The following is a 13,284-nucleotide window of genomic DNA, read 5'->3' on the forward strand; positions in this document are numbered from 1 at the left end:
TTAGCACAAGCCAACGTGAACTTACGATTCCGGACCTTGGTCACATTGCTCAAATGAACAATATACTAGGATTTGACTTCATTTTTCATTATACTCATTTTCAAGGTCTAAACCACGTTGTTTAGTGGAGTGGAAATCTAGTACAATGATCGTTGTCCCGGCTCCATTAACTTGTTCGTTTTAATCATATCTCATTTATTTTATCAAGAATCAAGTGCACCATACAGTCAAAAATAAATCAAGATGGTCATATATAGTTCGATTTATTCAATATATTGTAGTTTATGGAAAATTTAATAGTTGAGAGAATTACATAAATTCCAAGCCAAATGCAACCAGTCATTTTAAATAAAATCGATAATAAATCTCATATCCTATCTTACTCAGTGATTTTATTTGACAATCTAATATCTTCGATATCTATATATTCATCATTTTTGTGATAATTCATGTGTTGGTAAGATTCCTCGAAAATTGATTTTCCTAAATCCAGATCTTGATTAAATTTGGGCTTGAACACAACTTTCAAATTAGGAGAAAATCATATATTCGAAATTAATTCCAAAAATTCTAAAAAATTTACAGTAGGTGAATTTTGTAAAGCAATATAACTTTTGTATAGAAAGTTATTTCAAATTCTAAATTCATTTTATCCATATTGTATATTTCAGGTTGGTCTACTATGGGTTTTTTCGACCCAAAAAAGGAGATCGTCACTACTTTTTCCGGCCATTGAGTAAACCTTGAGCATACTTGGCATCATGTTCAACATTTTCCTTTCTATAATTAAGTTCAAAAATAGTATACATGATTGGAATTCAGAAGCATCAAATTTGAAGTGAATCATCTCAAAACTTTGTGGAACTTAAATTTTTTTTCCTCCAAAAATTCATAGAAATTCCTAGACCAGTCCGAAAGCTTTGAAATTATAGTCTAGAAAAAGTACAAAAACCTTCGGAAACGAAAATTCCGGTCATTGGGGCGGTTACACGCGCCGCAATTGCGGTGCGTGATGACGATTCCTATGCCACGCATCATCAATATTTTCCGGGCAGACTCCATTAATCAATATCTACAACTTTTGTATACAAAGTTTTCTGAGAAAAACAACATAATTTGCCCAGAATTTGAATTTTAAACTAGATGGCTAGCATTTTTGCTATCGGAAAATAAGCGCTTTTGGTGACTTTCCGACCAATTTACTGGAATGCATGGATTGTACTCAACACCAGGAACATCTCTGTTATAACCGAAACCTAAATAAAGCGTTAAGTAAGAGTTTCAAGTGTATTAACATACAATCTAAAAAGATTATTTCTAGATGTATACCTTTGTAGATGCTCACAGTTTTTGATTTTTTTGAAGCAATCCGTGAAACCGTTTGCTACACCTCCTGCACCCACTTGTTTCTTGGTGTGATATAAAGTTTAGGTAAACTTTCCAGAAATTTTTGACAAGGTTTATTAATTTTCAAAGGTTTTTCTCAATTTTTGGCATTTTCTCTCGTTTTTCTACTGAATTTTTTGTACGAATTTTTATCCTTTTTTTTCGATGTAATGGTGGTATTTATAGACAAAATTAAGTGATGAAATGATGATAAATGTCAAAGATAATTGACACCTCTCACTTGTAACTTTTAGGAGAAGCAATCTATATATATGTATATATATACATATATTATAATAGTATTATAGTTGGGTTGTTACAGTAGTCCACATATATACATGCTCATGCATAAAGAATTTATCAATGATCAAATATAAAAGGCAAGAATAAGTCTATTTCACAACAAAGATCAAAATAATTGTCGCAGAGCAAGTATCATCTAGTCCTTCGATCATCCAATCTAAACCAAATTTAGGCCTCAACTTCACGTTTAAGACGATTTCGGGTGCGAATTGAAGCAGGTTCTTTGTCTGAAGATGTAGTTTCATCCCCAGTCTCAACCTCGTCCTCATCTGCTTCCATGATGGTCTCATTCATAGCAAGCTTATGTGTTTATTATTACATATACGCACTCTCAATTTTATTAATAAATTTTATATGTTAAATTAAATGAATTATAAGTAACATAAATTGGAACATAAAAATAATTTTTTTATCTTAGTATATATTCTAATAATATTTTGCTATCATTATCTTAGTATAATTTATCTATACATAATTATATTATCAGTCAAAATAAATAAAATATAAAAAAATATCTATCATGAAAATTATAACTAATGGAAGTCGGATAAAAATTTGTGTGAGACGATCTCACGGATCGTATTTGCGAGACATGTATTTTTTTGGGTCATCAATGAAAAAATATTACTTTTTATGCTAAAAGTATTATTTTTTATTGTGAATATTGGTAGGATTGACCCGTATCACATATTAAGATCCGTGAGATGGTCTCACATGAGACCAACTCATGGAGTCGAGGGAGCTAGATATAGTAGTGGTCATATTATTTGAATTATTGCTTGATCAAAAATCATATTATTTCAATGTTGTTTCATATGAATAAAAAAATCCTTATTATTACTTTTGTTTGAAAAAAAAAAACAATTTCTGCGAGACTGTATATCCGCAACGGAACCACTATTTTGTGAAAACCTAAATCTCCAAAACTTGAAAAATTCTGTCAAAGAATACATCTTTCTTCTTCCTCCGGAGATTAAAGCAAATCCCATTACTGGAATTGGTTGATGCGCCTGATTGAGGTCAATGTTCTGTTTCTTTCATATGTCTTCTTCAACCTTCTCTGTCACCTCTGAAAATAAGTTTCCTTTTAATTCCTTCATCTTTACCAGAAGCTTTCCTAGACGTTTTCTTCTTTATTACATACACCAGAAGTTAGTGTCCTAAGTTTCCGAATCAACTTCTTCGCAACATGGGTGATCCCTCGAAGGTCGGTTTTCTTATTTAAAAACCCTTTATTCGGTTTACATTGCTTTCGAATGTCTTTTGTTTCTATGTGGTAATCCTGATATTATTCTATGGTTGTGATGGGTTTTCCCCATTTTTGTATGGGATATTACGTGAATGTGGTTTTATTATATTTTTTTGGCTTTTGTGTTTTACTATTCTGTGTTTATAAAAAAAATAAAATTGAAGAGATGATTTTGAAATGTGGATTCTCTGAATTTTTAATTTGAAGTGAGGCGTTGTTAAAAAGATTCAAAATTTTACTCTTTACCATTAAGATAATACCTTACTTTAGTTGGTCTGTATTCTACAAGAGCTGATACTGAACTAATGGTCCCTTGTAGTTTGCATATATCCTGTTTTTGTGCATTATTCTGTTGAACTTATGGTCACCAAAAAGACGGGAACACACCAAGACCATCAATGAGTCCTGGAATGGAAAAAATTATTAGGTTTACAATTACATTATTCGTAAATGATTTGACACCTAAAGTTAACGTCTAATGCTAAATGTGATGAAATTTAAGATTTATAAAATGTATATGTTAATTGCATGTAAGTACCCACATTGCACACTACATCATTTGGTGGAGCACAATTGATATCAAATGATAGTAAACAATGCAAAATTAATGCAGAATGACATGACAGAAAAGTTTAATCTTTTCAATATTGTTGATTGTTGCATAATTCTCTGGCCTTTTGTTGGGAGGACACATGTCTGTCGAAGATGTGCCTGTTTACGACCTATTAATTAATTAAATGCTGAAAGTATTACTTTCCTTTTTCTGTAGGTGTTACTTTTTGGGTCATTCACGGAGGACGAAACCAAATCTTTGCTAGATCAGGCGACTTTTGTGGCTAAAGATTCTGATGAAAAGAATGAAATTCAAGCCAATTCCACAAAGGGGATACCTGAATTGACTTTTGGTAGTTTTAGCAGTACATCTAGCATACAAGTTGGTTCTCCAAATGGACCAGTCTGCTCACATCACACTGAAGTGCAAAAGGGAAATGAACAATTGGTTGTTAAACCCTCCAGTAATCACTTTCCAAATGTGACAGATAATGGAAAAACTGCTGACTCTGATCATGGCTGTGATGAGAGAAATCAAGCAACAAGTAGTGGAACAAACTTTCCTGCATTACTTGGTTTGGATAATGAAAGCAAGTCATCTAAGAAATCTAGCTCAGAATTGCAAGACTTTGATGGGGTAAAGTCCAGTGATTCCATCAGCAATTCATCAGTTAAAGCACATAAGGAAGTGACCTCTCGGAAGGCTGATGACCCTCTTTTAGTTTCTCGAGATGTACTACCTCGAGGTTTAATTAACTCTGGGAATTTATGTTTCCTTAATGCAACCCTTCAAGCTCTCCTGTCCTGTTCTCCATTTATTATGCTGCTACAGGGATTAAGGAATCGAAATTTTCCAAAGGTTTGGTTTCTTTGCTCGTTCAATTTACGTTGTAAAGTGGCATGTGGTGGTTAGTTTTTGTACGTGATTTTAATTAAAGAAAAAACTCCATTTTCTGTTTATAGGTTGGCTACCCAACATTAACTGCATTTGCAGAGTTCATTGCGGAATTTGACTTTCCAGGTGGAACCAACATAACGAAGAAAGATACTAATGTGCTTGAAACTGGGAGGTCTTTCAGTCCTATCATGTTTGAAGCTGTGTTGAAAAATTTCAGCCCTGATGTTCCCTCTAGCATTTCGGGGAGGCCTAGGTTTGTGCTTTTCCACAAAGTTATCATTGTTTGTCAACTTTTGGGCTATGAAGTGTTGATTTCAGTCTGAAATGTACTTGATAATTTTTGAAGGCCTATGTCAAAAGTAAATTGCGGCTTGTAGGAATGATCATGCTCATAGAAATTAGCCACTATATCGAGTTGCATCAATGCATCACATGATTTTTTAGAAGTAGCTTCTGTAGGTGCATTATTAGGTGCATTATGAAGTTGGTGTTGAAATATCGTGTTTTATGCATTTTCATTTAAAGAGTTTCAACATTTGATTCTCTTTGTACACAGACAAGAAGACGCACAAGAATTTTTAAGTTTCAGTTTGCATCAAATGCATGATGAATTGCTAAAGCTTGAGGGGCAATCCCAATTAGATGGCCAGAAAACTTCTTTGGTTTCTATATCTGAAGATGATGAATGGGAGACAGTTGGCCCTAAGAATACATCTGCAGTGACAAGAACACAGAATTTTAATCCCTCAGAACTGAGTAAAATATTTGGCGGACAATTGCGAAGTGTTGTGAAGGCAAAAGGTACGTTTACAGTGATTGGCTAGGGCACCCTTTTATAAATTTGCACATGATATTGGCACTGTTGGTTTTAAGTCGTATGAATTCATGGTTGCATAATTAACTAATGGATCATTTCGGTTATATGAAGACCCATGCATTCTTTTCGGACCTGAAAAGTAATTTTATACTGAATGTCTCAAATTATCTTCTTCAGCTTTTAGTTTATGCAAATTGGTGTCCGTGTGGGTATTATTCACCGTATTTTTTCCAAATTTCCCACATGCCACCATTTCTGATTTTTTCTCTCAGTTAAAAGGTTTTTGTTTCCTTTTTCTCTTTTAATTTTTCTCAACTTGTATTACTTTCTGCCGCACAACTTGTCAGCTAGCAACCTCGCATACTTTTAGATAGTTGAGATGTGATTCTGATGTTCTAATTGAGTGAGAACTAATAAGACAGGCAAGAAGGATACATTGTAAGGCACCCACTAGTGTGAATTTGAACACCGTAGATTTTCCATGGTATTCGGTGTTTCTGCTATAATATTTATGCTGACTTGGATGAGCAATTTTCGATGAACCAAATGAAAATGTTGTACGCGTTGTCCTTACCAGTTCTAGACACTGCATAATTAGATATTTTTTTATTAATCTAATTCATTTTTGCTTGATTTCACACAATTTTAATCATGGCCATCATAGTGGGGTATAGCAAATCCCCTGTATGTTTCAACTTTTGGTTGTAAATTTTGTGGTCAAGGAAGTGATACGATATTTTCTAACTTGGAAAATGCATGCTTGTAGAATGAAATTTATCTTGAGGGAACAACCTCAGTGATCCTACCAATGTTCTGAGGTGTGATTAGTTGAATGAAATTTGTTGTCCTTGGAAATTCAAATCAGTCATGTCGTATAAGCATTTTTCAGTGGTATGATTATCCATGCTAATATTTTATTGTTGTCATTTGAAAGCTTGGTAATATTATCACTAATCTCTATTCCTAGTTCAATGTTCTGTGTATTTTAATGTTGTTTCCTATGCTTTTACTGACAGGCAATAAAGCCTCTGCCACAGTTCAGCCATTTCTTCTGCTCCATCTAGATATTTCTCATGAATCAATTCAAACAATTGAAGATGCACTTCATTCTTTTTCAGCCCCAGAAACGCTCGAGGAATACCGAGCACCATCCACTGGAAAAGTATGTCGACTTAGTTTAAACTTTTTTTATCAGCTGGACATGATGATATGTATCTTTTGGAGGATATTTAATTTTTCCAATATTATTTGTCTGTTCACAATTCAATCAACTCAACAATTTTTCAAATCACATGACTTTGGAAAACATAAAATACATCTACTATCAACTATTTTTATTTTTCTTTATTCTTAAAATTTTTGTAATTTTTTCAAGGAGTTGACGTGCTCTCTTTTTGTTTTCAACTTTCAGGCTGGACTCGTAGCTGCCAGAAAATCTATAAAAATACAGTCACTTCCAAAGATAATGATTCTGCACTTGATGCGTTTCAGCTATAACAGCGGTGGCAGTACGAAATTACACAAACCAGTGCACTTCCCACTTGAACTGGTGCTGAGTCGTGATCTGTTTGTTTCTGCTGCTTCAGAGGTAATACTTTTATGCACCATTTCTGGCTTCTTGGATGTAGCTCAATAATTGTGAGTGTTCCATTGTCATGAAACCTAATGTGAGATCAATTTTTATGGTTGAGTTTGTTGTGTCCCTGGAGCACAACTTATGCTTGCAAGCTTTTTAAATCTATGGCGTCTATGTGGCTATGCCTATTCAATAAAAGATAGAAAAGTTCATATATATTATTTATATTGTTAACTTCTTTCAATACATAATCACGCCACATAAATATAGTTGGATGACTGTTACATCCCAGCAGTTCCCTTTCAAACGATTACTCCAATTGCAACTTATGGGAATCAAGTTTGTGACCTTGAATTTGATGCTAATAATAGGATGGAGCATTTGCTTTTATGCAAAAATTTGTAGCAGATAATAATAGTGGAATTCAAAATTTTAAAATGTACACACTCCAAACACAATGTTTTGATAGTTATCTCGCATATCCTGCCACATAAAGTAATCGTGCAATTGTTGCTTCACTAAACTTACTATTCCTCTTTGCTTACTTGCTAACACATTATCATTCCGACCATAAAATACACAATCTTGTACTTCTATTCAATCACCAAAACTATTAACCTCTTTCACTTGCATCCACCAATATGAGATCTCTGCCTACCAATTTACATTTTTTGATGGATCATACCCCTATAACTGTCAATCTTTTTGATTTACCTCGTGATTTCCATTTGTATACCTAAGTTTAGTTGTTCGCGATAGTTAATATGCATAGGTGTGGCATGAAATGTCAAATGTAGGGACTCATTAGTGTGGATGATAGTGCAGAGTACTTATTTTGCACTCTTTATTCAAAATGCTGTCAAATTTCTGGAGATCACGTAAGTTTCTGTGTCTGAGTTTTGAAAAAACTTGAGATGCGAAAAGGATTATAGATTCTTGATTTGCCTTGAACTAAATTTCAATTCATGAGATTCTCGAGTGAACTTGTGAATCATGAGGATTTTGGGAGATCTATTTATTAGCTACGCTCCAAGATTTCTACAGAATAAAAAGTAAATACATTTCCTAAAATGTGCAGGGCCGAAAATACGAACTTGTTTCCTCCATCACACATCATGGGAGGGAAGCATCTAAAGGCCACTATACTGCTGACGTGCGCCACCCCAACAATCAGTGGTTGCGTTTTGACGATGCAGCTGTTACTGCCATTAATACGAGCAAAGTGTTGCATGACCAGGCATATATTCTCTTCTACAAACAACTGCAGTGGCCAGAAAAGAAAGAAATCTTTGAACTACATTTCAGCTGAAATTCAGATCCATCGATTCGGCCATCTAAGTTACTTAAGCATTGAACCGTCGATCTTAAATATGTCGCTGATGATGGCGTTTGAGAGATCCAGCTTGTGTGCTTCATCAAGAGCTACAGAAGATATTCTGCATTTTTGTTCATTTAGTGAAGGAGCCTAATGTTATTGTACATCATATGATCTGAGAAATTTTGTTCATGGAATTTACTAGATCTATATACAATGATAATTGTTATGGGATTTTCTTTAATCATTTACAAAGTTATTTTTATGGGATTAGCTGCATATCAGTCCTGTTTTGACATTTTAAAATGAAAATTTGATAAAATTATCAATGCGTTTGCATAAAATTGAATGAAGAGCGCGCAATGCAAGTGACTTCTTAAGAAATAGTTAAAAGCCATTTGGAAAAAAATAGACTTGAAACGCACTCTTCAAGAACTTACAAAATGTGGATTCTATGTTTTTATTACATTTTAAGATATAATAGTAAAAAAAATATTACTCTCGGTAGGGTCGACAAGCGTTAGCAGTTGAAATCGAATCTCAACCTTCAAAGTTCAGCAGACAACCAAAAAAAAATGTGGAAATTGTCTAGTCGAAGTGTCGAACTTTGAGAACCAAAGTGAAAATCGGTCAACCACGAGCAGTAGAGTGATGCAACTGGAAGTAAATCATACAAAAATTGTTTACGAATGGTTGAAATACAAAATCATTCTGCATATCCCCTCTTTCTGTTTTCAAAAGGTTTACAATAAAAGATTATGGTTTCACAACTGTTATAACCACTCATTTTAACAAGACTTATATACTATCTATTGAAACTTTTAGCAACAACTTTTCTTAACAAAACAATATTTTAAATAGAAAGACTGTTTATTTCAATTACAAAATTACCAAAAAAAAAACACAATATAATATTAAAACAATTGTGAGTAAATTTCAACACAAATGATCTTTGAAGTAGATCTGATATCTTTTTATACGTCTGCTTGAATATTTTCAACAAAGTTTTGAATCTTTGAACGAGTATATAACAGATAGTCAATTGATCAAGCGAGATAGTTTGTTGGTACTTGAGATAACCTTTTATAGATGATTTTCAACATTCGAATTCAAACGAATATAATTCAGTCGTATCAAGACCATAGTACCATATGTCACGTATCCCAAATATGGTAAGCAACAATAAATGCTTTCAAGCTGACATTCAATGGCTAGAATGTTTTTGTTTGTTTTATTTGACCATTATCTTAACATTTGAATTTGCTGATAAAATGTTTTAAATAATTAAGGAAACAAATCCGACATAACACTACTGTATGATAATTCAGTGAAGACGATCTCTCCGAGTTTGGTAGATCCTACTCAGATCTTCTGAAATAAGCTGAGGAGACTTCTGAAATGATGATTACTGAAATTTTTTATCACTTCCGAGTTGTTTTATGTTAGTGGTTCTTATGTGACATCGTTTCACGGATCTTAATATGTGAAAAGTAATATTTTTTCATGGATGACCCAAATAAGAAATCCGTCTCACAAATACGATCCGTGAGACCGTATCAGACAAGTTTTTGTCTTTTGTGTGCAAGAACAATCACCAAAACTCATAATTTCTTTAACACTTCCTCTTGATTCTCAAGATCATATTTAAAGGAGAGTTAAAGTTGAGCTCGCTACTTATTCACAAATTGCAATATCGATACAACATGGAGTCCATACGATCCTCAGTTACATTATTATTCTTTTCTACCATAATATTTCCCATATCACATTAGCCCGGATACACACAAGTAAAATAACACAACAGATGCAGTACTTTACCTCAGGCATGCATCCAGACTAGTGTAATGGGAAAATAGAGAAGCTCGACTTCGACTTTGACTTCGAAAGAAGACAGTCATCTAAGTTTATCACCTAAACCGTACAATATATGCCATTAAGCAAGGGAAAAAATGGCCATTTAATATCTGCTTTTGATAAGTAACAATGGTGAAAAAAATCTCGATCATCTGCCGCATCGTCTAAATCTCCATGCCGAAGCTGAGAAAAGTGCTTGATCTTGCCAGCAGATGATGAAACAGCCATTTTCTTCTTTGATTTTGTACCCATCATAGTTATAACTCTGTAACAATCCTCTTGCTCTCAGCATAACATGGTAGCTTAAAGGAACCTTTCCGAAACCAGCCGACTCAAGTCTGGGAATCCATTTTTCGAGCTTTTCGTGCCTCTGCTTTCTATCGAGACCCTCACTCGCCACAATATTCTTGATTTCCTCTCCGAATAGCATCTTCTCAATCCTTTGGCGTTCTATTGATGCCCTTGGCATAGTCGAGTCCAAGCAATCAAAGAGCGCTGCATAAAAGTTTAGTGACTCCATTATTCTATCCATGAAGATTAACCCGTTCTGGTTTGATTCTTGCTCTGTCACCATCATTAGCTTTGGAGAGAGGCCCCAAAGCCCGCTTAGAAGTGTCGCCATATCAGGTGATGTGGCTAGAGGAATAGGCGATGATGATGCAGAATCAGGGCTCGTGTTACATATACTAGTCCAGTCCTTCTCGAGAAAATCTCCAAGATTTTGAGGACTCATCTGCAAGACCCGTCTCAGCTGTGCTGCATTTGAACTATTAGCAAACGAAGTGGAATTTTTCCACAAGACTTCATCATCCACTGCTAGAAGAGAATGGAGCTGAAGCACGGAACTTATAGCAACAGCTTCCCCAGTTTTTACGCGTAACTTTTCGACATCAAGATTCTCTAATTTGCAAACTAGAGGATTAAATTGAAAAGGGATGTCTAGCTTCTCCGCTTCTTCATTTAATTTCCGACCCACAATATCCAACACCTCTTTCTGTTCATGAATCCCCGAAATTCTTAAATGAGGCGGCCCTTCGGGCCTTGCGCTCATCTCCTGAAGAAGACAAATCCATTGAACAGGCTGGAAACAATTCAGATCAATAATATGAATCACTTTCTCCCCTTCCATTGCTTCCATGATAGCTTGGTTTGTGATGACGTATGAAAGCTTCAAGAACGGACAGAACTCGTAAAACAACTTCTGAACAAGCATTTCATCGGCAACCGAAGCTATTTTAGTCGAATTCAGAGCCTTGTGTAATCCAGGCCAACCTTTAATCATTCGATTGGCAAGAGCTTCGGAAAAGTAAGCTGCGATTCGTTGCATGGTATCGCCGTCAGGAGAGGCGAGATGTGAAATATACTCGAGGCCTATATTCGCATTTTCTACGTTCCCTGAGGCGACGTGATTAGCACAGGTAACAAGAAGATGGATTAGACAAAGGCCTCTTTCCTCGGATCTCATTTCTCGTAGCCAAGGAAAAGGTGATCCTGGACTAGGTGAAAAAGACATCATGGAGAACTTCTGCAGAGGCGATGAACATATGGACGATGATCCCTCCTCTTGAATCATTTTCCACTATAATCCTAGAATTTGGATATGCAAGAAGACTGATCTGAATCATTCAACAAGATTTTAAGACTTAACTTTTTAGCCAGTGAATGAATAAAATAGGAATTTCAAATAGCAAAGAGAAACTATCAAAATGAACAATTCCTTTGTAACCTCCTTCTCAGAGATCTCTTACAGAGAAAACAGACACCCACACAAATCAACCTCAGAAAATTTAAATCAATAAAAGAACTTTGAGCTTAGTTTTGGGAATGATCATATACTATTTTGCTATTATATCAAGAAAGCCAATAATTCAGATAATCTAGATAACAACATATGCTAGGAAAAGACAGAAGAAAAAGAGAGAATCATTCCTCAACAGAATGTCACAGAAACACAGAGAAAGGCCAAGAAACTCACCAGAATCAGCAGAAAAAAACTCAACTTTGTACAGTGAACAAGAAAACTCAAAATTTGAAGTGGGTGATACGATTCATAAAAAGCCCACAAAAGAATCCCAGAGAACACTCATCCAACAAAGTTAAAAGATTTCACGACCATCAATGGTTCTCTTCTCTCACCGTCCCCCAACGTTAGGCAAGTCAAATGAAATTAAAGCATTTCTTGTCTTGATGGACTTTTCCATGGCTGCTTTTTGTGCATGTCTAATAATTCAAAAGCAGTATATTTTGTCCTTATTGCTTTGTTTTCGTGGAAGGGCTCAGAACAATGTGGACTTTGGGAGAAATGCTTACTCCTTCCTCTAATCAATGTAAAGTCCCCATTAAAACTTTTTCTTGTCACTATGCGTAGTGGATGTGAATAAAAGCTGGCCGAGATTTGGTGTTATTCTCCAACACAGCACACATCCAAGCAGGTAATGTATGACCGAAACAAAACAAACATCTTGGCTTGTTTCTTAGTGGGTGATAGTGGGAGATTGCAATGCAAAAAAAAAGAAGAAAAAAGGCCCCAAAAGGCTTTCACTTCAAACAAAACTTCAGTCCCTTGTTTTCTTGCATAGAGGCTTACATTTAATTTTGTTCTCTTTTTTATATAAAAAAAACTTCTTATTTAAACTTATATTAGATATTGTGATGTATATTTGATATTCCTTGGGGAAATATCAAGTCATGTAAGAGCGATCATGTTAAAAGAGCGATCAAAACATTATATTTAGATTGTCATTTAGTTTAAATCTTTTTAAAAAGTTAATTACATCGATATCATCAGTAATAACTTTTGGCTAACTGTCAAACATTCAAATATATATCATACACAATTATATCTTGCTAATATCAAATCTAAAATACATATTATTTTTTAATGTTTTGTTTGGTGTTTTGAAAATTAGTTACGGAGAATATGGATTTGGATCCTCTGATTATCAGTTGGTCATTTGATTGACCTCACACAGTGCTAGATAAAATTGAAAAATTGTGAGAGAAAATGAGATGATTATGTAAAAAGTACACAGAACTGAATGTTGTGTTTTCAGCCACATCATCAGATGATCTAAATCCGTAAAATATAATGGAACGATACATGAAAATGGAAAAGTGTGTTTTAAGGGGCAAAATGAGTGTGACATATAATTTTCAATCTAGAAAAATAGGTGACCAAACATATTATTAGTTATTTGTTTTGTTGTGCGAAGGCACAAGTCATCCACTTGTGGCATTAAAGACAAAGGGACAAGGGAGTTGTGCAAGGTGACAAAAAGTAGATGGGAATGCATGTCCAAACCTTTCACTATTTCCTTGGATTCTGCCAATTCTA

General features: G+C 34.6%; 2 protein-coding genes across 5 annotated transcripts; one reads left to right on the top strand and one right to left on the bottom strand.

The window, feature by feature from the left end:
• The first annotated feature begins 2,555 nt into the window (after positions 1-2,555).
• On the top strand, positions 2,556-8,343 carry LOC140812003 (ubiquitin carboxyl-terminal hydrolase 24-like). 2 transcript variants are annotated; one of them, XM_073170159.1, is made up of 8 exons: positions 2,556-2,708; positions 2,799-2,896; positions 3,708-4,349; positions 4,454-4,641; positions 4,945-5,189; positions 6,222-6,367; positions 6,617-6,793; positions 7,860-8,343. In XM_073170159.1, exons 2-8 carry the CDS (start codon positions 2,879-2,881, stop codon positions 8,088-8,090), a joined length of 1,647 nt encoding a protein of 548 aa, XP_073026260.1. In that variant the 5' UTR covers positions 2,556-2,708; positions 2,799-2,878; the 3' UTR covers positions 8,091-8,343. The 2 variants fall into 2 exon arrangements, with proteins under 2 accessions (XP_073026260.1, XP_073026259.1); XM_073170158.1 differs by having other exon boundaries at positions 2,563-2,896.
• Positions 8,344-9,737: 1,394 nt separating this feature from the next.
• On the bottom strand, positions 9,738-12,435 carry LOC140812731 (scarecrow-like protein 3). 3 transcript variants are annotated; one of them, XM_073171083.1, is made up of 2 exons: positions 11,926-12,435; positions 9,738-11,537 (listed from the first exon to the last, which is right to left on the bottom strand). In XM_073171083.1, exon 2 carries the CDS (start codon positions 11,521-11,523, stop codon positions 10,099-10,101), a length of 1,425 nt encoding a protein of 474 aa, XP_073027184.1. In that variant the 5' UTR covers positions 11,524-11,537; positions 11,926-12,435; the 3' UTR covers positions 9,738-10,098. The 3 variants fall into 3 exon arrangements, with proteins under 3 accessions (XP_073027184.1, XP_073027182.1, XP_073027181.1); XM_073171081.1 differs by having other exon boundaries at positions 9,738-11,561; XM_073171080.1 differs by having other exon boundaries at positions 9,738-11,566; positions 11,926-12,432.
• Between the last annotated feature and the right edge of the window lie 849 nt (positions 12,436-13,284).

This window comes from Primulina eburnea, chromosome 14 (assembly GCF_022965805.1).
Source record: "Primulina eburnea isolate SZY01 chromosome 14, ASM2296580v1, whole genome shotgun sequence".
Classification (NCBI taxonomy): domain Eukaryota; kingdom Viridiplantae; phylum Streptophyta; class Magnoliopsida; order Lamiales; family Gesneriaceae; genus Primulina; species Primulina eburnea.

Bases quoted from the DNA above. Each gene is read 5' to 3' on its own strand.
- LOC140812003 (XM_073170159.1), top strand. The intron at 4,350-4,453 runs GTTTGGTTTCTT...TTCTGTTTATAG, and splicing joins GGAATCGAAATTTTCCAAAG to GTTGGCTACCCAACATTAAC. The intron at 6,368-6,616 runs GTATGTCGACTT...TTCAACTTTCAG, and splicing joins GAGCACCATCCACTGGAAAA to GCTGGACTCGTAGCTGCCAG.
- LOC140812731 (XM_073171083.1), bottom strand. From the start codon at position 11,523: ATGATTCAAGAGGAGGGATCATCGTCCATATGTTCATCGCCTCTGCAG.